The sequence below is a fragment of the Staurois parvus genome, unplaced genomic scaffold (assembly GCF_062004578.1).
Source record: "Staurois parvus isolate SC_StPar_1 unplaced genomic scaffold, SC_StPar_1.0 ptg001797l, whole genome shotgun sequence".
In the NCBI taxonomy this organism is placed as follows: domain Eukaryota; kingdom Metazoa; phylum Chordata; class Amphibia; order Anura; family Ranidae; genus Staurois; species Staurois parvus.
The window spans coordinates 208,098-235,008 of record NW_028319593.1 but is presented as its reverse complement, the minus strand read 5'-3'; the positions used below and the strand labels follow the sequence as shown (position 1 = coordinate 235,008).

The 26,911-nt window shown below is 48.7% G+C and overlaps 1 protein-coding gene across 1 annotated transcript in view; it reads left to right on the top strand.

The window, feature by feature from the left end:
• Window positions 1–922: 922 nt before the first annotated feature.
• Window positions 923–26,911, top strand: part of LOC149434240 (kinesin-like protein KIF19) — a 91,112-nt gene continuing 65,123 nt past the window's right edge. The window contains exons 1-2 of the mRNA XM_089663898.1: window positions 923–1,184; window positions 16,963–17,043. Of these exons, the coding sequence (XP_089520024.1) occupies window positions 1,146–1,184; window positions 16,963–17,043 (120 nt within the window). The 5' untranslated portion in view covers window positions 923–1,145. The remainder of the gene's footprint in view (window positions 1,185–16,962; window positions 17,044–26,911) is intronic.

The window sequence follows — 26,911 nt, the reverse complement described above, 5'->3', positions numbered from 1 at the left end:
ATGGGGCACTATTCCTCCCACATAACTCCTTCCAAAAGCCAGCCCACTGCTTCCATCAGAGCTGAGGGCTTTGGAGAGGAGCATTGAGGTCGGAGGCCTTGATTTTTTTCAGGAAGTACCCTGCCAGGACCTCCCACCAGCTATGATCTGCCTGAATTGCTTAGAAAATCACCGAGACCCAGTGATGACATCACTAAATCTAAAATAAGGTATGTCATGAAAATTATAAACAAATTAATTTAAAAATTCCATTTGCATCTTGATTGGGGCAGGTGAGGTAGGTATAAGGGGGGGGGGAGGGGAAGGGGGCGTGGCAGGAAAAAATACAAGCAGATTAAACTTTATTTATAAAAAACAAATTCTTTGGAAACATACAGAATGATAAGATTCTGGTCATGAATGCAGCCGCATCCGGGGAGGGGGGGGATTAGATCACCTACAAGGAGGGGGGGGGGTGACTTGGTTCACGTCTAGCGTTTTTTTTTTTTTTGCTAGTTCTTTGCGCAAAGGAGAGCCAATTAATTTGAATGGACTTCCCATCGTGCGACAAAAAAGCTCCTGCGCCGTCTCCAGCGTTCAGCGCGGCCCATTCTTACTGGTGCGTTTTAGCAAGCTTGTCTCGCGTTTTGGGGCAGACGGTCGTCCCAACAACGAATGGCTTGGCAAGTGCGACGCGCGTCTTTTCCTGACGATGCGCACTTCTGCGCGTGTTCACAGAACGGATCTCTATAAAGAAATACTAATATATAAAAAAGAAACAAAGAATCGTTTTTTTATTTTTTAAAGAAACAAAACTGCTACATTGTGACGGGCTGCACCTCTCCTGTAATACCCCAGTGTGGCCAGGAGGTGGGGCAGGGGAGCTGTGCAGTGACAGCTGGGGTTGGTTTGTTGTGTTGGGTTTCCAGATCTCCAGGGAATCCATAAGAGGGAGAGATAAAGGAGAGATCAGATCCCTGTCCCTGCACTCTGCAGCCTGGGCGACACATGAGGACCCCAACGGCTGCCCCCCCCCAGGCTTGGGGACCCCTACACACTATGTCCTCCATAGGACCGCTGCTGCGCTGAATCCTGCCTGTCCCTGAACAACCCTGAACCTGTGACATGTAACCCCCCCACCGCCATCCCTGCCCCCCACCGCAGCCATGAAGGACGGGGGAGAATCCAAGGACCAGCAGCTGACGGTGAGATATGATGTCAGGGAATATCGATACGCTGTGCGCCAACCGACCCCGCGCGTTCTTCCGCGTCAAGCGGCTGGCGCACAACGTAGGCGATAACCGGACCATAGCGCTCAGGTCACTCATTAATATAACGCTGACTTATTTCTATGTGCGCCGTGCGGAGGGAATCCAAGAGGTTGCTGGGTCTGAATATGTTCTGTGCCTGGCTGTCATGCTGATCCCCTGGCTTCAGGGAGTCACTGACCCAGAAGAAGTATACAGATCACATGTTACAACTTTTCTTCGGTGTCACTTGATGGATATTTTTCTTAATACACAATTCCCTTCGTGTGTCAATATAACTAATAATAATCACAAAATACATCGAAAGATTGTTATTCCTTTCATTATTATTTCAGATTTATATGTTTAGGGTAACGATACGGATTATTATTATTTATAACACATATGTGGTATTTTATTTATTAATAGTAATTAGTATTTTTTTTTAATATAAAATACAGTATATATTTTATTATTATTACTAGTAACGTGTGTATATAAAATATCCGTGTGTGTGTATGTATGTGTATGTATGTATATATATACTGTGTGTGTGTATGTATGTATATATACTGTGTGTGTGTATGTATGTGTATGTATATATACTGTGTGTGTGTATGTGTATGTATGTATATATACTGTGTGTGTGTATGTATGTGTATATATATATACTGTGTGTGTGTATGTATGTATATATACTGTGTGTGTGTATGTATGTGTATATATATATATATATATATACTGTGTGTGTGTGTATGTGTATGTATGTATATATACTGTGTGTGTGTATGTATGTATATATACTGTGTGTGTGTATGTATGTATATATACTGTGTGTGTGTATGTATGTGTATATATATATATATATATATATATATACTGTGTGTGTGTATGTATGTGTATGTATGTATATATACTGTGTGTGTGTATGTATGTGTATGTATGTATATATACTGTGTGTGTGTATGTATGTGTATATATATATATATATATACTGTGTGTGTGTATGTATGTGTATGTATGTATATATACTGTGTGTGTGTATGTATGTGTATATATATATATATATACTGTGTGTGTGTGTGTATATGTATGTGTATATACTGTGTGTGTGTATGTATGTGTATGTATGTATATATACTGTGTGTGTGTATGTATGTGTATGTATGTATATATACTGTGTGTGTGTATGTATGTGTATATATATACAGTATATATATATATACTGTGTGTGTGTATACAGCGTACACATTATATTAATATTGTTGTTACTTTCGTTATTACCTTCATTTTAGATGTATTATTTAATCATGATTGTGTGTTTTTTACTGATAGTAATAAGTATGAGTGTGTATATATATAATTTTTTTATTTTTTTTAAAATTATTATTAATTACAAGTATGTGTATAATATATATATTTATTTGTGTGTATATATACAGTATACGTATTATAGTAATATTGTTATTACTTTTATTTTTATTGAGGTGATTGTAGCTGTATTAGTGCATTTGCGACAGGAACAATTGAGTTCTGACGGGATACTTTTTTTTATTTGCACTAACATACAATTTTGAGGACAAGCTTTCGGGGGGTCCCCTTCTTCAAGGTCCAAGCAGTACTCAATTGTTTCATTTATATTTAAACTTACATGTATAGTATTGTAATACTATATATAGTATATTAGTATAGCAATATAGTCATCACTATTATTATTTATTTATTCCTTTATATATTCATTTTTGTTTTTATATATATATATATATATATATATATATAAATAAATGTATTTATTTTTTGTTTATTTTTTAAATGAATAATAATATTATAATATATATATAGATAAATAAATGTTTTAAAATTACTATTCTGTTACATTCTAAACTCTTATTATTATTATATACGATGTAAATACTATATATATACATTCTAATATATTGGTCAGCAATGGCAATGCCTTCAGGAATTGGGATTTCAGTTTTCAGTTGGAGCTCACAAGTCCCGCTTTTAATTCCCACCAAGAATAGTATCTGCATGGAGTATGCATATCCTGATCATATTTGTCTGGGATTCCTCCAGTGGCCTCCCACAATTTAAAAACATTTTGGTAGGACATAAGCTTACCTTCAGAGCAGGCTGTGGAGGGGGACATTAGAGTGTAAGCTCCTCTGGTGCAGAGACTGATGTGACTGTGAGGGAGGGGACATTAGAGTGTAAGCTCCTCTGGTGCAGAGACTGATGTGACTGGGGGGAGGGGACATTAGAGTGTAAGCTCCTCTGGTGCAGAGACTGATGGGACTGTGAGGGAGCGGACATTAGAGCGTAAGCTCCTCTGGTACAGAGACTGATGTGACTGTGGGGGAGGGGACATTAGAGCGTCAGCTCCTCGGGTACAGAGACTGACTTGACTGTGGGGGAGGGGACATTAGCGTGTAAGCTCCTCTGGTACAGAGACTGATGGGACTGTGGGGGAGGGACATTAGAGCGTAAGCTCCTCTGGTACAGAGACTGATGGGACTGTGGGCGAGGGGACATTAGAGCGTAAGCTCCTCTGGTACAATCACTCATCCAGGACACATGCTGGTTTTCCATCTTAGAGGTTCCATTGATCTCCACACACAGTTCTTAGCTCAGTCCAATGATTTCCGACATGGATGGTGTCACCCTCTCCCGGTGGATTTCCAATTATTGAGGCGTCCAGCTGTGACGGAGTGACACCTTTATGATGGCCTTATGTGTGTGCAGCTTATTAGACATGTCCAGTCCTATGACCGAATCCTATCATTAGAGCATCTGAGAGATACAGGAAGACCACAGGATAATTCCTCCCACTGACACCACCTATAGATGCATAATTCCTCCCACTGACACCACCTATAGATGCATAATTCCTCCCACTGACACCACCTATAGATGCATAATTCCTCCCACTGACACCACCTATAGATGCATAATTCCTCCCACTGACACCACCTATAGATGCATAATTCCTCCCACTGACACCATTGATGGGGCACCTTCCCTCCCAACAATGGTCTTCACCCTCCCATTAGATTTTCCCCTTACCCTCCAGTACTTCTCTTTGGTGTTCTTCTCATTCTATAATATTATACAGATGTAGCGTTGTCCCCATCATGTGCCGTGCTCCCCTCCTCCCCGCCGTGTGCCTTGCTCCCCTACTCCCTGTCCTGTGCCGTGCTCCCCTCCTCCCCGCCGTGTGCCGTGCTCCCCTCCTCCCCACTGTGTGCCGTGCTCCCCTCCTCCCTGTCCTGTGCCGTGCTCCCCTCCTCCCCGCCGTGTGCCTTGCTCCCCTACTCCCTGTCCTGTGCCGTGCTCCCCTCCTCCCCGCCGTGTGCCGTGCTCCCCTCCTCCCCACTGTGTGCCGTGCTCCCCTCCTCCCCGTCGTGTGCCGTGCTCCCCTCCTCCCCGCCGTGTGCCGAGCTCCCCTACTCCCCGCCGTGTGCCGTGCTCCCCTCCTCCCCGTCGTGTGCCGTGCTCCCCGCCGTGTGCCGTGCTCCCCTACTCCCCGTCGTGTGCCATGCTCCCCTCCTCCCCGCCGCGTGCCGTGCTCCCCTCCTCCCCGCCGCGTGCCGTGCTCCCCTCCTCCCCGTCGTGTGCCGTGCTCCCCTCCTCCCCGTCGTGTGCCGTGCTCCCCTCCTCCCCGTCGTGTGCCGTGCTCCCCTACACCCCGTCGTGTGCCGTGCTCCCCTACACCCTGTCGTGTGCCGTGCTCCCCTCCTCCCCGTCTGTGCCATGCTCCCCTACTCCCCGCCACGTGCCGTGCTGCCCTACTCCCCACCTGTTGCCCGAGCCCCTGCCCAGTGGTAGGTTGCCGCCTGTTGCCCGAGCCCCTGCCCAGTGGTAGGTTGCCGCCTTTTGCCCGAGGCCTCTGCCCAGTGGTAGGTTGCCGCCTGTTGCCCAAGCCCCTGCCCAGGGGTAGATTGCCGCCTTTTGCCCGAGGCCCCTGCCCAGTGGTAGGTTGCCGCCTGTTGCCCAAGGTCCCTGCCCAGTGGTAGGTTGCCGCCTGTTGCCCGAGGCCCCTGCCCAGTGGTAGGTTGCCGCCTGTTGCCCGAGCCCCTGCCCAGTGGTAGGTTGCCGCCTGTTGCCCGAGGCCCCTGCCCAGTGGTAGGTTGCCACCTTTTGCCCGAAGCCCCTGCCCAGTGGTAGGTTGCCGCCTGTTGCCCGAGGCCCCTGCCCAGTGGTAGGTTGCCGCCTGTTGCCCGAGCCCCTGCCCAGGGGTAGATTGGCACCTGTTGCCCGAGGCCCCTGCCCAGTGGTAGGTTGCCGCCTGTTGCCCGAGTCTCCAATTCGCTGTCCAGTCACGGAGGGAGCTCGGCTGAGGCCCCAAGCCTATGGGGGAGACTGCCTGCCTGTGGCTGAAGACCCCCCGTGCCTGGAATCGTCCCTGGTTTGCGCACACATCACCCTCCCTGTCATTTCCCCATTGAGTGTCTGTCCTTTTGTTGCTGACAAGAAATCTCCCCCCCTGTATCCAGGTGTGTCTAGCAGAGTCTCCCCCATGTATCCAGGTGTGCCCAGCAGAGTCTCCCCCTTGTATCCAGGTGTGCCCAGCAGACTCTCCCCCATGTATCCAGGTGTGCCCAGCAGAGTCTCCCCCTTGTATCCAGGTGTGCCCAGCAGACTCTCCCCCATGTATCCAGGTGTGCCCAGCAGAGTCTCCCCCATGTATCCAGGTGTGCCCAGCAGAGTCTCCCCCTTGTATCCAGGTGTGCCCAGCAGAGTCTCCCCCTTGTATCCAGGTGTGCCCAGCAGACTCTCCCCCTTGTATCCAGGTGTGCCCAGCAGAGTCTCCCCCTTGTATCCAGGTGTGCCCAGCAGAGTCTCCCCCTTGTATCCAGGTGTGCCCAGCAGACTCTCCCCCATGTATCCAGGTGTGCCCAACAAAGTCTCCCCCATGTATCCAGGTGTGTCCAGCAGAGTCTCCCCCTTGTATCCAGGTGTGTCCAGCAGAGTCTCCCCCTTGTATCCAGGTGTGTCTAGCAGAGTCTCCCCCATGTATCCAGGTGTGCCCAGCAGAGTCTCCCCCTTGTATCCAGGTGTGCCCAGCAGACTCTCCCCCATGTATCCAGGTGTGCCCAGCAGAGTCTCCCCCTTGTATCCAGGTGTGCCCAGCAGAGTCTCCCCCTTGTATCCAGGTGTGCCCAGCAGACTCTCCCCCTTGTATCCAGGTGTGCCCAGCAGAGTCTCCCCCTTGTATCCAGGTGTGCCCAGCAGAGTCTCCCCCTTGTATCCAGGTGTGCCCAGCAGACTCTCCCCCATGTATCCAGGTGTGCCCAACAAAGTCTCCCCCATGTATCCAGGTGTGTCCAGCAGAGTCTCCCCCTTGTATCCAGGTGTGTCCAGCAGAGTCTCCCCCTTGTATCCAGGTGTGTCCAGCAGAGCCTCCCCTCTTGTATCCAGGTGTGTCCAGTAGTCTTTTCCCCCTGGCCATCTGGAGTACCCAGCAGAGCCTAGCCCCCTCCCCCCACCTTGCATCCATGTGTACCTAGTAGGGTCCCCTTTACATTTCAGGTGGCAGAGCAGCAGGGCAAAGAGCCAATAGGTGGAACAGGTCTTAATGGAGGAAATCTGGGTCTCCTAAAAACTGATGGGCCAGTCTCATCATTGGTTGCCAAGACACCAGCCATCAGTAGCCAACCACAACAGAGGGAAGGGACTAGCCCTGGGGAATGGAGGATGGCCATGGCTGGCTTGCAGTGGATGTTCCAGTCTCCATACACAGACCAGCCCCTCCATTGCCAACCAGCCAAGGTATTTTTCATGGATAGATACTGTGGGCCAAATTTGACCCAAGGGGTCGTACTTTAGAGACCCCTGGTTTACATGAATGGAAGGAATGCCCCGTGGGATATCTGACATCGGCATCCCAAGAGGCAGCAGGAAAAGAATGAAACGCCTTGGCGGCAGAGGGTGGGGCCAGATACAAAAAAAGTCTAAAAAGTTATAGAAAGGTCATTTTTAGTAAAAAAGTGGAGGGGAATGATTAGATTGGAGCAAACGTTGACCTTGTCCCACCTGCCCTGGAATCCCTGGTTCTGAATGCTCTGACCTTGTCCCACCTGCCCTGGCATCCCTGGTTCTGAATGCTCTGACCTTGTCCCACCTGGCCTGGAATCCCTGGTTCTGAATGCTCTGACCTTGTCCCACCTGCCTTGGCATCTCTGGTTCTGAATGCTCTGACCTTGTCCCACCTGCCCTGGCATCCCTGGTTCTGAATGCTCTGACCTTGTCCCACCTGCCCTGGCATCCCTGGTTCTGAATGCTCTGACCTTGTCCCACCTGCCTTGGCATCCCTGGTTCTGAATGCTCTGACCTTGTCCCACCTGGCCTGGCATCCCTGGTCCTGAATGCTCTGACCTTGTCCCACCTGCCTTGGCATCCCTGGTTCTGAATGCTCTGACCTTGTCCCACCTGCCCTGGCATCCCTGGTTCTGAATGCTCTGACCTTGTCCCACCTGCCCTGGAATCCCTGGTTCTGAATGCTCTGACCTTATCCCACCTGCCCTGGAATCCCTGGTTCTGAATGCTCTGACCTTGTCCCACCTGCCTGGCATCCCTGGTTCTGAATGCTCTGACCTTGTCCCACCTGGCCTGGAATCCCTGGTTCTGAATGCTCTGACCTTGTCCCACCTGCCCTGGCATCCCTGGTTCTGAATGCTCTGACCTTGTCCCACCTGCCCTGGCATCCCTGGTCCTGAATGCTCTGAGCTTGTCCCACCTGCCCTGGCATCCCTGGTCCTGAATGCTCTGACCTTGTCCCACCTGCCCTGGAATCCCTGGTTCTGAATGCTCTGACCTTGTCCCACCTGGCCTGGCATCCCTGGTCCTGAATGCTCTGACCTTGTCCCACCTGCCTTGGCATCCCTGGTTCTGAATGCTCTGACCTTGTCCCACCTGCCCTGGCATCCCTGGTTCTGAATGCTCTGACCTTGTCCCACCTGCCCTGGAATCCCTGGTTCTGAATGCTCTGACCTTATCCCACCTGCCCTGGAATCCCTGGTTCTGAATGCTCTGACCTTGTCCCACCTGCCTGGCATCCCTGGTTCTGAATGCTCTGACCTTGTCCCACCTGGCCTGGAATCCCTGGTTCTGAATGCTCTGACCTTGTCCCACCTGCCCTGGCATCCCTGGTTCTGAATGCTCTGACCTTGTCCCACCTGCCCTGGCATCCCTGGTCCTGAATGCTCTGAGCTTGTCCCACCTGCCCTGGCATCCCTGGTCCTGAATGCTCTGACCTTGTCCCACCTGCCCTGGAATCCCTGGTTCTGAATGCTCTGACCTTGTCCCACCTGCCCTGGAATCCCTGGTTCTGAATGCTCTGACCTTGTCCCACCTGGCCTGGCATCCCTGGTCCTGAATGCTCTGACCTTGTCCCACCTGCCTTGGCATCCCTGGTTCTGAATGCTCTGACCTTGTCCCACCTGGCCTGGCATCCCTGGTCCTGAATGCTCTGACCTTGTCCCACCTGCCTTGGCATCCCTGGTTCTGAATGCTCTGACCTTGTCCCACCTGCCTTGGCATCCCTGGTTCTGAATGCTCTGACCTTGTCCCACCTGCCTTGGCATCCCTGGTTCTGAATGCTCTGACCTTGTCCCACCTGCCCTGGAATCCCTGGTTCTGAATGCTCTGACCTTATCCCACCTGCCCTGGAATCCCTGGTTCTGAATGCTCTGACCTTGTCCCACCTGCCTGGCATCCCTGGTTCTGAATGCTCTGACCTTGTCCCACCTGGCCTGGAATCCCTGGTTCTGAATGCTCTGACCTTGTCCCACCTGCCCTGGCATCCCTGGTTCTGAATGCTCTGACCTTGTCCCACCTGCCCTGGCATCCCTGGTCCTGAATGCTCTGAGCTTGTCCCACCTGCCCTGGCATCCCTGGTCCTGAATGCTCTGACCTTGTCCCACCTGCCCTGGAATCCCTGGTTCTGAATGCTCTGACCTTGTCCCACCTGGCCTGGCATCCCTGGTCCTGAATGCTCTGACCTTGTCCCACCTGCCTTGGCATCCCTGGTTCTGAATGCTCTGACCTTGTCCCACCTGCCCTGGCATCCCTGGTTCTGAATGCTCTGACCTTGTCCCACCTGCCCTGGAATCCCTGGTTCTGAATGCTCTGACCTTATCCCACCTGCCCTGGAATCCCTGGTTCTGAATGCTCTGACCTTGTCCCACCTGCCTGGCATCCCTGGTTCTGAATGCTCTGACCTTGTCCCACCTGGCCTGGAATCCCTGGTTCTGAATGCTCTGACCTTGTCCCACCTGCCCTGGCATCCCTGGTTCTGAATGCTCTGACCTTGTCCCACCTGCCCTGGCATCCCTGGTCCTGAATGCTCTGAGCTTGTCCCACCTGCCCTGGCATCCCTGGTCCTGAATGCTCTGACCTTGTCCCACCTGCCCTGGAATCCCTGGTTCTGAATGCTCTGACCTTGTCCCACCTGCCCTGGAATCCCTGGTTCTGAATGCTCTGACCTTGTCCCACCTGCCTTGGCATCTCTGGTTCTGAATGCTCTGACCTTGTCCCACCTGCCTTGGCATCCCTGGTTCTGAATGCTCTGACCTTGTCCCACCTGCCCTGGCATCCCTGGTTCTGAATGCTCTGACCTTGTCCCACCTGCCCTGGCATCCCTGGTTCTGATTTGCTCAGGTGGCAAGAAGGCTTGGTGACCATGTGATCACTGTGATTGGCTCTCACAATAGTCACATGATAGGGTGCCAGTCCTGCTGGCTACCAATCATTAGAGGGATCAAGAGCTATCTTTGACAGCTCGATCTCTGTGCTGGGAGCGAACAGTAAGTGCGAGACATCAGGCGCACAGCAGCGCACATGCGCAGCACGTGAGCATTAAAGCCAACGCACATATGTGTTACATGGGGGGGAGGGGCAGCAGGTTCCACTCCACTTTTAGGTTCCTATGAGATTTTGGTGAATGGGTGTAACTTGGGGTTGTCATTACCACGGGCGTACTTTAGGTAGTGACGCTCCCACCATCGGTCAGATGTCAGCGATCGCTCAGAACCGGCGATAGATTTACACCGCGGCCAACGCTGAGCTTGTGAAACGGTTAATCAGATCATTTATAACTTGTAATCATTTCATCGGAGTTTTCCCTTCTTGCACCTTTGTTGGCGTGTGTCCCGTGTGCGTCGCCCGGGGCGGTGTGGTTGTGGCGTGTTCACACCGCGCTGCACATTAATTGTATGTTTGTGAAAGGCGGCTAATCCCTCGCTGGGGGTCTCCGGCACAGGATTAGAGATCCCGAATAATGACACGTAATTACGTTTGACATAACAGGCTTTCAGATCCGACGCTTCGGCTGGATGGACACAAAACGTGAGTCAGCATCGGATAATCAGCCGAAGGCTTTACAGTGACAGGACCTGCAATACAGCAAACTGCCACTTCTACGGGAAGACGTGCACTAGAGTGCCCCAAGTATTGTCCCCCCCCCATATATACACTAGAGTGCCCCAAGTATTGTCCCCCCCCCATATATACACTAGAGTGCCCCAAGTATTGTCCCCCCCCCCCCCATATATACACTAGAGTGCCCCAAGTATTGTCCCCCCCCCATATATACACTAGAGTGCCCCAAGTATTGTCCCCCCCCCCATATATACACTAGAGTGCCCCAAGTATTGTCCCCCCCCCATATATACACTAGAGTGCCCCAAGTATTGTCCCCACCCCCCCCATATATACACTAGAGTGCCCCAAGTATTGTCCCCCCCCCCATATATACACTAGAGTGCCCCAAGTATTGTCCCCCCCCCATATATACACTAGAGTGCCCCAAGTATTGTCCCCCCCCATATATACACTAGAGTGCCCCAAGTATTGTCCCCCCCCCCCCCATATATACACTAGAGTGCCCCAAGTATTGTCCCCCCCCCCCATATATACACTAGAGTGCCCCAAGTATTGTCCCCACCCCCCCCATATATACACTAGAGTGCCCCAAGTATTGTCCCCCCCCCCCATATATACACTAGAGTGCCCCAAGTATTGTCCCCCCCCCCCATATATACACTAGAGTGCCCCAAGTATTGTCCCCCCCCATATATACACTAGAGTGCCCCAAGTATTGTCCCCACCCCCCCCATATATACACTAGAGTGCCCCAAGTATTGTCCCCACCCCCCCCCCCCATATATACACTAGAGTGCCCCAAGTATTGTCCCCCCCCCCATATATACACTACAGTGCCCCAAGTATTGTCCCCCCCCCCATATATACACTAGAGTGCCCCAAGTATTGTCCCCCCCCCATATATACACTAGAGTGCCCCAAGTATTGTCCCCACCCCCCCATATATACACTAGAGTGCCCCAAGTATTGTCCGTCCCCCCCATATATACACTAGATTGCCCCAAGTATTGTCCCCCCCCCCCATATATACACTAGAGTGCCCCAAGTATTGTCCCCCCCCCATATATACACTAGAGTGCCCCAAGTATTGTCCCCCCCCATATATACACTAGAGTGCCCCAAGTATTGTCCCCCCCCCATATATACACTAGAGTGCCCCAAGTATTGTCAGCACCCCCCCATATATACACTAGAGTGCCCCAAGTATTGTCCCCACCCCCATATATACACTATATTCCCCCAAGTATTGTCCCCCCCCCATATATACACTAGAGTGCCCCAAGTATTGTCCCCCCCCCCATATATACACTAGAGTGCCCCAAGTATTGTCCCCACCCCCCCATATATACACTAGAGTGCCCCAAGTATTGTCCCCCCCCCCATATATACACTAGAGTGCCCCAAGTATTGTCCCCCCCCCATATATACACTAGAGTGCCCCAAGTATTGTCCCCACCCCCCCATATATACACTAGAGTGCCCCAAGTATTGTCCCCCCCCCCCCATATATACACTAGAGTGCCCCAAGTATTGTCCCCCCCCATATATACACTAGAGTGCCCCAAGTATTGTCCCCCCCCCCATATATACACTAGAGTGCCCCAAGTATTGTCCCCACCCCCCCATATATACACTAGAGTGCCCCAAGTATTGTCCCCCCCCCATATATACACTAGAGTGCCCCAAGTATTGTCCCCCCCCATATATACACTAGAGTGCCCCAAGTATTGTCCCCCCCCCCATATATACACTAGAGTGCCCCAAGTATTGTCCCCCCCCCATATATACACTAGAGTGCCCCAAGTATTGTCCCCACCCCCCCCATATATACACTAGAGTGCCCCAAGTATTGTCCCCCCCCCCATATATACACTAGAGTGCCCCAAGTATTGTCCCCCCCCCATATATACACTAGAGTGCCCCAAGTATTGTCCCCCCCCATATATACACTAGAGTGCCCCAAGTATTGTCCCCCCCCCCCCATATATACACTAGAGTGCCCCAAGTATTGTCCCCCTACCCCATATATACACTAGAGTGCCCCAAGTATTGTCCCCACCCCCCCCCATATATACACTAGAGTGCCCCAAGTATTGTCCCCCCCCCCATATATACACTAGAGTGCCCCAAGTATTGTCCCCCCCCCCCCATATATACACTAGAGTGCCCCAAGTATTGTCCCCCCCCATATATACACTAGAGTGCCCCAAGTATTGTCCCCACCCCCCCCATATATACACTAGAGTGCCCCAAGTATTGTCCCCACCCCCCCCCCATATATACACTAGAGTGCCCCAAGTATTGTCCCCCCCCCCATATATACACTACAGTGCCCCAAGTATTGTCCCCCCCCCCATATATACACTAGAGTGCCCCAAGTATTGTCCCCCCCCCCATATATACACTAGAGTGCCCCAAGTATTGTCCCCACCCCCCCATATATACACTAGAGTGCCCCAAGTATTGTCCGTCCCCCCCATATATACACTAGATTGCCCCAAGTATTGTCCCCCCCCCCCATATATACACTAGAGTGCCCCAAGTATTGTCCCCCCCCCATATATACACTAGAGTGCCCCAAGTATTGTCCCCCCCCATATATACACTAGAGTGCCCCAAGTATTGTCCCCCCCCCCATATATACACTAGAGTGCCCCAAGTATTGTCAGCACCCCCCCATATATACACTAGAGTGCCCCAAGTATTGTCCCCACCCCCATATATACACTATATTCCCCCAAGTATTGTCCCCCCCCCATATATACACTAGAGTGCCCCAAGTATTGTCCCCCCCCCCATATATACACTAGAGTGCCCCAAGTATTGTCCCCACCCCCCCATATATACACTAGAGTGCCCCAAGTATTGTCCCCCCCCCCATATATACACTAGAGTGCCCCAAGTATTGTCCCCCCCCCATATATACACTAGAGTGCCCCAAGTATTGTCCCCACCCCCCCATATATACACTAGAGTGCCCCAAGTATTGTCCCCCCCCCCCCATATATACACTAGAGTGCCCCAAGTATTGTCCCCCCCCATATATACACTAGAGTGCCCCAAGTATTGTCCCCCCCCCCATATATACACTAGAGTGCCCCAAGTATTGTCCCCACCCCCCCATATATACACTAGAGTGCCCCAAGTATTGTCCCCCCCCCATATATACACTAGAGTGCCCCAAGTATTGTCCCCCCCCCATATATACACTAGAGTGCCCCAAGTATTGTCCCCACCCCCCCATATATACACTAGAGTGCCCCAAGTATTGTCCCCCCCCCATATATACACTAGAGTGCCCCAAGTATTGTCCCCCCCCCATATATACACTAGAGTGCCCCAAGTATTGTCCCCACCCCCCCATATATACACTAGAGTGCCCCAAGTATTGTCCCCCCCCCCCATATATACACTAGATTGCCCCAAGTATTGTCCCCACCCCCCCATATATACACTAGAGTGCCCCAAGTATTGCCCCCTCCCCCCATATATACACTAGATTGCCCCAAGTATTGCCCCCTCCCCCCATATATACACTAGAGTGCCCCAAGTATTGTCCCCACCCCCCCCATATATACACTAGAGTGCCCCAAGTATTGTCCCCACCCCCCCATATATACACTAGATTGCCCCAAGTATTGTCCCCACCCCCCAGATATACACTAGAGTGCCCCAAGTATTGTCCCCACCCCCCATATATACACTAGATTGCCCCAAGTATTGTCCCCACCCCCCCGTATATACACTAGATTGCCCCAAGTATTGTCCCCACCCCCCGTATATACACTAGATTGCCCCAAGTATTGTCCCCACCCCCCCATATATACACTAGATTGCCCCAAGTATTGTCCCCGCCCCCCATATATACACTAGATTGCCCCCAGTATTGTCCCCACCCCCGTATATACACTAGATTGCCCCAAGTATTGCCCCCACCCCCCCCCATATATACACTAGATTGCCCCAAGTATTGTCCCCACCCCCCATATATAAACTATATTGCCCCAAGTATTGTCCCCCCCCATATATACACTAGATTGCCCCAAGTATTGTCCCCCCCCATATATACACTAGATTGCCCCAAGTATTGTCCCCACCCCCCATATATACACTAGATTGCCCCAAGTATTGTCCCCACCCCCCCCCCCCCCCCCATATATACACCACTAGTTTGCCCCAAGTATCGGGCCACCGGCCTTTCCACACACATGACTTTCATGGCCCCAGTGTTTGTATCTACTGACTTTTACTTTTTTTTTTTGGGGGGGGGGGCGGGCAGGGGCTGGAACTCCGCTAAGTGCTTTGATTTGGAGGGTTACGCTTGTGTTTGCCTTGGGAACAGTAATAAGCTGTTTTACTTACCCCATCGATTGCACCCAAAGGCTTCCTCCTTTCCACGTAACCAGTCACCCAAAGCCTCTTCTCTTCAGCAATCTCTCTGTTGGTTGCACTCTGGAGTCATCCTGTAGAATGTAGGACCAGCAGTCCTGCCTTGTAATTGGGAACCCTGAGGGCCCACCCACAATCCAGTGCATTTTTATGGTCCCCCAAACAAAAGTATGGTCAGCCCTCTAAATGATGGTGGTCAATGAAGGGTACCATTAATCCTCCATCATACAAAGACATTGGAGACAATTGTGCTCTTCCAACCTTGTGGTAACAGTTTGGTGAAGGACCCTTTTCTGTTCCCCCATGACTGTCCTCTGTGTACAAAGCCAACTCCATAAAGACATGGCTGACAAGTTTGGTGTGGAGGAACTCTAGTGTCCTGCACAGAGCCCTGACCTCAAACCTATTGAACACCTTTGGAATGAATTTGAATGCCACTGGTGAGCTACGTTTTCTCATTCAACATCAGCACCTGATCTCAACCCTACTGAACACCTTTGGGATGAATGTGAACGCCAATGGTGAGCCACGTTTTCTCATCCAACATCAGTACCTGACCTCAACCCTACTGAACACCTTTGGGATGAATGTGAACGCCAATGGTGAGCCAAGTTTTCTCATCCAACATCAGTACCTGACCTCAGCCCTACTGAACACCTTTGGGATGAATGTGAACGCCAATGGTGAGCCAAGTTTTCTCATCCAACATCAGTACCTGACCTCAGCCCTACTGAACACCTTTGGAATGAATATGAACGCCAATGGTGAGCCAAGTTTTCTCATCCAACATCAGTACCTGACCTCAGCCCTACTGAACACCTTTGGGATGAATATGAACACCAATGGTGAGTCAAGTTTTCTCATCCAACATCAGTACCTGACCTCAACCCTACTGAACACCTTTGGGATGAATATGAACACCAATGGTGAGTCAAGTTTTCTCATCCAACATCAGTACCTGACCTCAGCCCTACTGAACACCTTTGGGATGAATGTGAACGCCAATGGTGAGCCAAGTTTTCTCATCCAACATCAGTACCTGACCTCAACCCGACTGAACACCTTTGGGATGAATGTGAACGCCAATGGTGAGCCAAGTTTTCTCATCCAACATCAGTACCTGACCTCAACCCGACTGAACACCTTTGGGATGAATGTGAACGCCAATGGTGAGCCAAGTTTTCTCATCCAACATCAGTACCTGACCTCAGCCCTACTGAACACCTTTGGGATGAATGTGAACGCCAATGGTGAGCCAAGTTTTCTCATCCAACATCAGTACCTGACCTCAGCCCTACTGACCACCTTTGGTATAATTGGAATGCCAATTGTGAGCCAGGTCTTTTTTATTTCTTTTTTTCTGGTGCCCAATGTGAGGCCGGATGTGTGAGCCAGGTCTTCTCATCTAACACCAGTACCTGACCTCCCAGATGGACACAAATTCCCACAGACACCCTCCAACATCTTGTGGAAAGTCTTAGAAGAGTTGTATAACCACATAGAGGGGCGATTCTATATTATTGGTTGTGGTTTTTGAATGGGAAGTCTCATTTGCCGGACTGAACAAGTAGGCCCAACAAAGGAGGGTCAACTCCATATTTCATAGTTTTGAAGTGGGATGTCCAACAAGCTTTGGAGTGACGGTATCCGCGCACCTTTTATCGTATAATGTATTGGCCGGATATTATTAATATTTGAATGGATTGATTGAGATCATTTCTAGATACATTTATGAAATGCCGATTCTTTTGTGTTTGGCCGTGTGCTGCATTGCTGATTGGTGGTAAGATCGAAATTAAATGATACTTTAAACTTTAATAGTAATCATTTTTTTATCTCACAAAACCAGAACCTCATAAACGAACATCTAAGAGAAAAAAAATTGAGTAGCAAAATTCGTAATCAAAGCTTAATGTACAGTACACGGGTCAGGTGATGACTCTGCTCTTCTCTCTCTGGACAGGTCGCTCTCCGTATCCGGCCAATCAATGAAACAGAACTGATGGAGGGAGCCACCATCATCGCCCATAAGGTGGATGACCAGGTAGGAACATCTTCACAGGAGGACAGAAATGAAAGGAAATGTATAGTAGGATCATTACAGTATCAAATGTATTTATATTGTAAAGCGCTGCGCATACTGTTGGCGCTATATAAGTCCTGAATAATAATAATATTTTTTCTTGTGTTTATACAATGAAATGTTCCGAGAGAATAATTATTATCTCATCGGCAGGTTTTCACTTACTTTACACGTGATCTCCAGGTTATCTTTATCTGCTGTGCTGTAAAAAGCTGGTTGTTTACAGACCTCAGTAGCGCAAGTTAAACTTCTCTTCCTCCGCCCTTCTTTATTTGAAAGAGCTCTGATTGAGGTTTCAATTGGAGACAGCATGGCTGAAAGGAAGCAGCTTCTGATTTGATATATATATATATAACAGCGGCAGTGTCCATTAACATTGCTCCTGGATCTGCATACAACCCTATACAGGAAGAATGGGATCTCGTTTTTTGGGGGACTTTTTATCTTTAGCTTGGATAAGTGAATCCATCTTTTAGACATATTTCTGTAAATGTTATCGATACGTTATAATAACGCGGTTGTCATTTAGGTTTTCCAGTCTTTTCAAGACTAGCCCCGTGCAACGATGTCACATAAACACTCTGAAATTTACCAATGTCTTCCTAGCAAAGCCATTCATGGTTTACTGTAAAGAGCTGGTTATTTACAGAGCTCAGTAGCTCAAGTAAAAACTCTTCCCCCTCTGCCCTCCCTTCAGATGTCTGGCATTTCAATCAGAGACAGTGTGTCTAAAAGGGGGCAGCTTCTGATGTGACATGTACAGCGGGTAAAATATGTATTGAGCACGTCACCCTTTTGCTCGGTAAATATATTTCTAAAGGTACTGTTGACATGAAATTTTCCCCGCATGTCGGTAACAACCCATACAATCCATACATAAAAAGAAACCGAAACAGATAAGTTCAGAAATTAAGTTGTGTGTAATAAAATGGAAAGATGCAGGGAAAAAGTATTGAACACGCTAACTGAAATTTATGTACTACTTGTTACAAAATCCTTTGCAATGACAGCTTCAAGACGCCTCCTGTATGGAGAAACTAGTGGCATCCATTGGTCAGGTGGGATTTTGGTCCATTCTTCCACACAAACAGTCTTCAAATCTGAAAGATTCCGTGGGCCTCTTCTATGAACTCTGACCTTTAGTTCTTTCCATAGATTTTCTATTGGATTCAATGGCCGGGCCATTCTAGCAGCTTTATTTGCTTTCTTTGAAACCGATTGAGAGTTTCCTTGGCTTTGTGTTTGGGATCATTGTCTTGCTGAAATGTCCGCCCTCATTTCATCTTCATCATCCTGGGAGATGGCAAGAGATTTTTCTAAAAAATAGTTACATAGTTAGTCTGGCTGAAGAAAAAACAAAAGTCCATCCAGTTCAACCATTAACAAAAAAAAAAGTTATAATCCTCCACCCACAGTTGATCCAGAGGAAGGCAAAACACCCAGCAAAGCACGATCCAATCTGCTCCTGCAGGGAAAACATTCCTTCCTGATCCCCCGAGAGGCAATCGGATATTCCCGGGATCACCTTTCCCTATAAATGTTATATCCAGTTATATTCTGTGTATCCAAGAAAGAATCCAGGACTTTCCTACAGCAATCCACTGAGCTGGCCACACCCAACTCTGGAGGGAGTCTATTCCACATTCTCAGCTCTTACTGTGAAGAAACCTTTCCGTGTTTGGAGATGACATTTCTTTTCCTCCAGATGTAAAGAGCGCCCCCTTGTCCTCTGTGATGACCACTGATGTATTTATACATGGAGATCATATCCCCCCTTATGTATTTATACATGGAGATCATATCCCCCCTTATGTATTATACATGGAGATCATATCCCCCCTTATGTATTATACATGGAGATCACATCCCCCCTTATGTATTATACATGGAGATCATATCCCCCCCTTATGTATTATACATGGAGATCATATCCCCCTTATGTATTATACATGGAGATCATATCCCCCTTATGTATTATACATGGAGATCATATAGGTCCCCCCCTTATGTATTATACATGGAGATCATATCCCCCCCTTATGTATTATACGTGGAGATCATATCCCCCCTTATGTATTACACGTGGAGATCATATCCCCCCTTATGTATTATACGTGGAGATCATATCCCCCTTATGTATTATACGTGGAGATCATATCCCCCCCTTATGTATTATACATGGAGATCATATCCCCCCTTATGTATTATACGTGGAGATCATATCCCCCCTTATGTATTATACATGGAGATCATATCCCCCCTTATGTATTATACATGGAGATCATATCCCCCCCTTATGTATTATACATGGAGATCATATCCCCCCCTTATGTATTATACATGGAGATCATATCCCCCTTATGTATTATACATGGAGATCATATCCCCCCTTATGTATTATACATGGAGATCATATCCCCCCTTATGTATTATACATGGAGATCATATCCCCCCTTATGTATTATACATGGAGATCATATCCCCCCCCTTATGTATTATACATGGAGATCATATTCCCCCCTTATGTATTATACGTGGAGATCATATCCCCCTTATGTATTATACGTGGAGATCATATCCCCCTTTTGTATTATACATGGAGATCATATCCCCCCTTATGTATTATACAAGGAGATCATATCCCCCTTATGTATTATACATGGTGATCATATCCCCCCTTATGTATTATACAAGGAGATCATATCCCCCCTTATGTATTATACATGGTGATCATATCCCCCCCTTTTGTATTATACATGGAGATCATATCCCCCCTTATGTATTATACAAGGAGATCATATCCCCCCTTATGTATTATACATGGAGATCATATCCCCCCAATCATGGTGTGAATTGTGGCATCCAAAGAGTTCCATTTTGGTCTCATCTGACCAGACTATATTCTCCCAGTATTTCACAGGCTCGTCCAAATGTTGTGCTGCAAATTTTAAACGAGCTTCAACATGCTTTTTTTTCAGCAATGCAGTCTTGCGTGGTGACGTGCATACAACCATGGTGGTTGAGTGCATTATTTATTGTACCTGCTAATTCCAGGCCTTTCTGAAGCTCTCCACAAGTGATCCTTGGCTCTTGGACAACTCTTCTGATAATTCTTTTCACTCCTCTGTCAGAAATCTTGCGAGGAGCACCTGGTCATGGCTGGTTTATGATGAAATGATTTTCTTCCACTTCCATATTATGGCCCCAACAGTGCTCACTGGAACATTCCGAAGTTCAGAAATCCTTCTGTAACCAATGCCATCAGTAGGTTTTGTAACAATAAGGTTGTGATGATCTTGAGAGAGCTCTTTGCTTTTACCCAACATGAGATGTTTCTTGTGTGCCAACTTGGTAATGAGACACTTTTTTATAGGCCATCAGTTGAGACTGAACCAGCTGATATTAATTTGCACTGACAAGGGGCCGGATTGTTTTCTAATTACTGATAGATTTCAGCTGGTGTCTTGGGCTTTCCATGCCTTTCCGCACCTCCCTTTCTTCATGTGTTCAATACTTTTTCCCTGCGTCATTCCATTTTATTATAACCTAATTTCTGAACTTATTTGTTTTTTGCTTTCTTTGTATGTATGGATTGCATGCCCCATGCAAACATATCAAATACACATGCTGCAGTTCACTGGTGTCTTTCCTCCACATCTGAGTTCAACCACACACCTCCCAACCTTCTGAGATAAAAAAAGAGACACCTGCTGGCACAAAGTATTCAGGTAAAGGAGACCCCGCCCCCAACCCATGCCCAGTTACACATATTAAATAATATGGCAAAAATGGTTTTAGTTGATCTCGCAAGTGATTTCTTTACATAGTTCCATAGTTAGTCTGGCTGAAAAAAGACAAAAGTCCATCCAGTTCAACCATTATAATCCCATACCCACAGTTGATCCAGAGGAAACCCAGCAAAGCACGATCCACTTCCTGTATGCTGGTTTTCCAGAAATTCAATTATTAGAGGCCGGATGAAGGTTTGGTAGCCGCGGTGGACTGACAACTTACGGGGCCCCCGGGCAATAGGGGATCATGGGGTCCCTGTGTCCTCGCCCACACTCAAAAAAGCCTATGAAAAAGGTACCATGGGCATCTCATGGGGCCTCCTACTGACCCCGGGCCCTCGGGCAGTGCCTGAGTTTCCAAATGGTCAGTCCGCCCCTGTTTGGTAGTTATATCAAGCCTTTTTTTTAATAGAGGTCTACACATCCGACCAGAGTGAGAGTCAGTTGAGGGGTAGCGATGAACAAAGGGGTTTGGTTCCCAGTCTGGCCAAGTGAAGTAAATTTGGGAGCTGTGCAACTAGTCTACTTATCCAACTTTCCATGGAGTTGCTGCACCAGTTGAAGGCTTATATCAGGCTTGTGGTGGGAGGGGCTGCTTTGCCAACCACAGGAGAGGGAGGGCACAGGCTACGGTTCACTAGCAACCCAAAGATCAGAGAGCAAGCAGACGAGTGAAGAGGACGATGTAGAACTGCAGACTCGTCCTATAGAACAATGGGGGTCACCAGAATATGAACCTCATTGTACACGGCTCCTTTCTGTGCTTCACCTGTTCGACTAGAACGACAAAAGTTATGAGGGGTTGCTATGGAGATGAATTATACGTAACATGTTAAGTATAGAAGATTATCTTCTCCTGGCTCAAGCTTGTTGTGTCTCCTGTGCGACCTTTTCCACTGTTACGGCACAATATGAGGCTTAACCCTCCATCCCCGTGAGAGGAAAGTTCTGGGTCGCAAAGTTCACGATAATTCTCCGTAGCTTGCTCTCTTATTATCTGTAATGCCTGTTTACTGCTGAATCGCCTTCCTATGCTTATAGTATTTTTAGAATGGATCAGTCCTATATATTCCGAGATGGTATTTCCAGCGCCGCTCCTTGACCTGTCCTAGAATACTAAAGGTGAGATGGGAACATGGCGTCGTTTCCATAGGGATGCAGGCACCATCGACAAGTAGATGTGGGGAAGTTGAGATTGGAGGGCTGTTTATCTTCCTTGCCAGGATTACTCACTACCTCCCTTCCGTCAACTGAGTCAAAGCTCAGACAAGGGAGCGACGTCATAGCAACTGGGTCAGCAACGGTCAAGATAGCAGAAGAGTGGTCAGGACAATCTGGGGCATCAACATGTAAACCAGTAGATTGTGAAGAGTGGTCAGGACAATCTTGGGTGTCATCATGTAAACCAGTAGATTGTGAAGAGTGGTCAGGACAATCTTGGGTGTCATCATGTAAACCAGCAGATTATAAAGAGTGGTCAGGACAATCTTGGGTGTCATCATGTAAACCAGCAGATTATAAAGAGTGGTCAGGACAATCTTGGGGTGTCATCATGTAAACCAGCAGATTATAAAGAGTGGTCAGGTTCAGTTGGAGGTCAGGAGTAGTCAGGACAATCTGGATTAGCAGAGGTCAAGAGAGCAGAGGAGTGGCCAGGACAATCTTGGGCGGCAACATGAAAGACAGCAGATTGTGAAGAGTGGTCAGGTTCAGTTGGAGGTGAGGCACAAGAGTAGACAGAACAATCTGGATTAGCAGAGGTCAAGATAGCAGAAGCGTGGTCAACTCAATCTTGGGCGGCAACATGCAAGACAGCAGATTGTTTCTGACTAGTCTTGTGCCTTACCTCCAACTGAACCTGACCACTCTTCACAATCTGCTGTCTTGCATGTTGCCGCCCAAGATTGAGTTGACCACGCTTCTGCTATCTTGACCTCTGCTAATCCAGATTGCTCTGACTACTCTTGTGCCTCACCTCCAACTGAACCTGACCACTCTTCACAATCTGGATTAACATGAGGTCAGAGAGCAGAAGAGTGTTCAGAACAATCTGGATTAGCAGAGGTCAAGACAGTAGAAGAGTGGTCAGGACAATCTGGGGCGGCAACATGTAAAACAGCAGATTGTGAAGCGTGGTCAGGTTCAGTTGGAGGTCAGGCACAAGAGTAGTCAGAACAATCTGGATTAGCAAAGGTCAAGATAGCAGAAGAGTGGTCAGGACAATCTGGGGCAGCAACATGTAAAACAGCAGATTGTGAAGAGTGGTCCGGACAATCTTGGGTGTCATCATGTAAACCAGCAGATTATAAAGAGTGGTCAGGTTCAGTTGGAGGTCAGGAGTAGTCAGAACAATCTGGATTAGCAGAGGTCAAGAGAGCAGAGGAGTGGTCCAGAGGAGGATGTGGGCCCTCGGGCCTTACCTGAAGTCTAGGGGGGAGGATGTGTGGCCCTACGGTTCCTTCCTCCCCTGATCCCTAGGGGGTTTTCCCTTCGGGAGAACCCCCTTGCCTAGTACTGGATGTCCGGCTTCGGCTGGGCATAAGGAACGGTGGTCCACCAGGCCTTTTGGCCAGGAGGACCAAATGGGAACCTTGTCCCTGTCAGGAGCTTCGTGCCCCGGGGGATCGGGTGAATGGTCCAACCCTTCCGGGGGTAGGACAAACACACCCCTAAGTGCACTTTTTCGTGTGGTGTTTTGCACTTGCACATTTTTTGTGAACACTTACGGGTTTTTTCGTTATAGTTGCACGTTTGCGGACTTAAAAAAAAAAAAAAAAAAAGGAGTGGTCAACTCAATCTTGGGCGGCAACATGCAAGACAGTAGATTGTTCTGACAAGTCTTGTGCTTATCTCCAACTGAACCTGACCACTCTTCACAATCTGCTGTCTTGCATGTTGCCGCCCAAGATTGAGTTGACCACGCTTCTGCTATCTTGACCTCTGCTAATCCAGATTGCTCTGACCACTCTTGTGCCTCACCTCCAACTGAACCTGACCACTCTTCACAATCTGGATTAGCAGAGGTCAAGAGAGCAGAAGAGTGTTCAGAACAATCTGGATTAGCAGAGGTCAAGACAGCAGAAGAGTGGTCAGGACAATCTGGGGCGGCAACATGTAAAACAGCAGATGTGAAGCGTGGTCAGGTTCAGTTGGAGGTCAGGCACAAGAGTAGTCAGAACAATCTGGATTAGCAGAGGTCAAGACAGCAGAAGAGTGGTCAGGACAATCTGTGTAGGCAATGGGCAAGGCAGCAGAAGAGTGGTCAGGACATCTGGGTCAGAAACGGGCAAAATGGCAGACGAGAGGTCAGAACAATCTGGGTCAGCAACAAGCAAAACGTCAGAAGAATGGTCAGGACAACCTGGGTCAGCAACGGGCAAGACAGCAGAAGACTGGTCAGGACAATCTGTGTAGGCAATGGGCAAGGCAGCAGAAGAGTGGTCAGGACAACCTGGGTCAGCAACGGGCAAGACAGCAGAAGAGTGGTCAGGACAATCTGTGTAGGCAATGGGCAAGGCAGCAGAAGAGTGGTCAGGACAACCTGGGTCAGCAACGGGCAAGACAGCAGAAGAGTGGTCAGGACAGTCTGGAGCGTCAACATGCAAGAGTGAGAAGAGTGTTCAGATTCAGTTGGAGGTCAAGGGCAGGCAACAGGCAAGTGAGTACTCTCACTCAATCTGGATTCAAGGAAACAAAGAGGAAAGAGGCTTGCAGTGGAATACAGACTAAATTTATTGAAAAACTGCCAAAGGGCCACTCACATATAAAAGCAGTAAAGAGGCTCGTATGAATCAGAAGCTGCTCATGGCAGTGGAAGTCACCCGCACCAGGTATGCACTAGGGTCTTCAGAACAGCGGTCCGCATGGAGAGTGCCAGCGTCTTCTTTCCTGAAGCCACAGTGGGAGTGCAGCATGAGCAGGATGAAGTCACCAAGTGGGGGGAGGCAATGCGTTGCGCACTCCTTTTTCAAGCCAGAAGGAAAGTAAGCAGAAGCCGAAATTTATACAGGTGTCACCGTGGTACCACAATATCTAACGGGACCCCAAATTTTATATATATAATATAATATATATATATATATATATATATATATATAAAAATAAATATATTTACATATTACACTTAAAGGTGCTTGTCTCCTTGTCTCCTCTTCTTGTCTCCTCTTCTTATCTCCTTGTTTGCACATACAAAACTTGTTTCTGCTCCTGACAGCATGCAAGGCAGCAGAAGAGTGTTCAGGACAATCTGGGTCAGCAACAGGCAGGAGAGCAGAAGAGTGTTCAGGACAATCTGGGTCAGCAACAGGCAGGAGAGCAGAAGAGTGTTCAGGACAATCTGGGTCAGCAACAGGCAGGAGAGCAGAAGAGTGTTCAGGACAATTAAGGTCAGCAATGGGTAATGCAGGCAAACAACAGCAACAGGCAAAACAACACAAGAGTGGTCAGAGCAGTCTGGGTCGGCAACAGGCAAGGCAACACAAGAGTGGTTTAGAAAAATCCCGGTCAGCAACGGGCAAGTCAGCAGAAGAGTGGTCAGGACAATTCAGGTCAGCAATGGTCAGTGCAGCAAAATAGTGGTCGGGATAATCTGGATCAGGAACAGGTAAACAAGCAGAAGAGTGGTCATGACAATCTGGGGAGGCAACATGCAAGACAGCAGGATGAGAAAAAGGTTCAGTCAGAGCCCATGGGCAGGTGGCAGGCAGGAGAGTAGTCAGAACAATCTGGAATTGCAGTGGTCAAGATGGCAGAAGAGTGGTCAGAACAATCCGGGTCAGCAACAGGTAAGACAGCAGATGAGTCACCAGGACAACCTGGGTCAGCAACAGGGAAGGCAACAGGCCCATTGCCAGGACAATTTGGGTCAGCAACAGGCAATACAGCAGACGAGTGGACAGAACAATATGGTTCAGCAACAGTCAAGGCAGCAAAGTGAGAAGAAGGTTCAGCCAGAGCCATGGGCAGGTGGCAGGCAAGAGAGTAGTCCAAACAAGCTTGATTTGCAGTGGGCTAGACAGCAGAAGAGTGGTCAGAGCAATCTGGGTCAGCAACAGGAAAGACAGCAAATAAGTTACCAGGACAATCTGGGTCAGCAACAGGCAAGACAGCAGAAGAGTGATCATAACAATATGGGTCAGCAACAGGCAAGGAAGAGGAAGAGTGGTCAGAACAATCTAGGGAGGCAACATGCAAGACAACAGAAGAGTGGTCAGGGCAATCTGGGTTATCAAAAGGCAAGACAGCAGAAGAGTCACTAGGACAATCTGGATCAGCAACAGAAGAGTTGTCAGAGCAATCTGGGTCAGCAACAGGAAAGGCAAAAGAAGAGTGATCAGAACTATCTGGGGAGGCAACAGTAAGACAGAGTGAGAATAACGTTCAGCCAGAGCCCATGGGCAGGTGGCAGGCAGGAGAGTGGTCAGAACAAGCTGGATTTGCAGTGGGCAAGACAGAAGAGTGGTCAGAGCAATCTGGGTCAGCAACAGGCAAGACAGCAGGCGAATTGCCAGGACAATCTGGGCCAGCAACAGGCAAGACAGCAGGCGAATTCCCAGGACAATCTGGGTCAGCAACAGGCAAGACAGCAGGTGAGTTACCTGGACAATCCGGGCCAGCAACAGGCAAGACAGCAGGCGAATTGCCAGGACAATCTGGGCCGGCAACAGGCAAGACAGCAGGCGAATTGCCAGGACAATCTGGGCCAGCAACAGGCAAGACAGCAGGCGAATTGCCAGGACAATCTGGGCCAGCACAGTAGCTGATGAGAGGACACAGTATCAGTCGTTTTCAGGGCAATGCTCAGTCAGGGGACATGCCCAATGTTGTAAATAAATCTAGAAGTCCTGGCAGTGATTCTGCGAGCACCATTTGAAGTAATGGCAGAGATTCTACATGCAGCATTTAAGTACTGGTAGGGACTGTGGAAGTCCTGGCAGAAGTCCAGGTGGACCTGGAGGTACTATAACTAGAAATGGCCTTAGATGCCCTCTTAGCACCGCAGGCTATTCCTGGCACTAAGGATGGTGACCAGGGGCGGA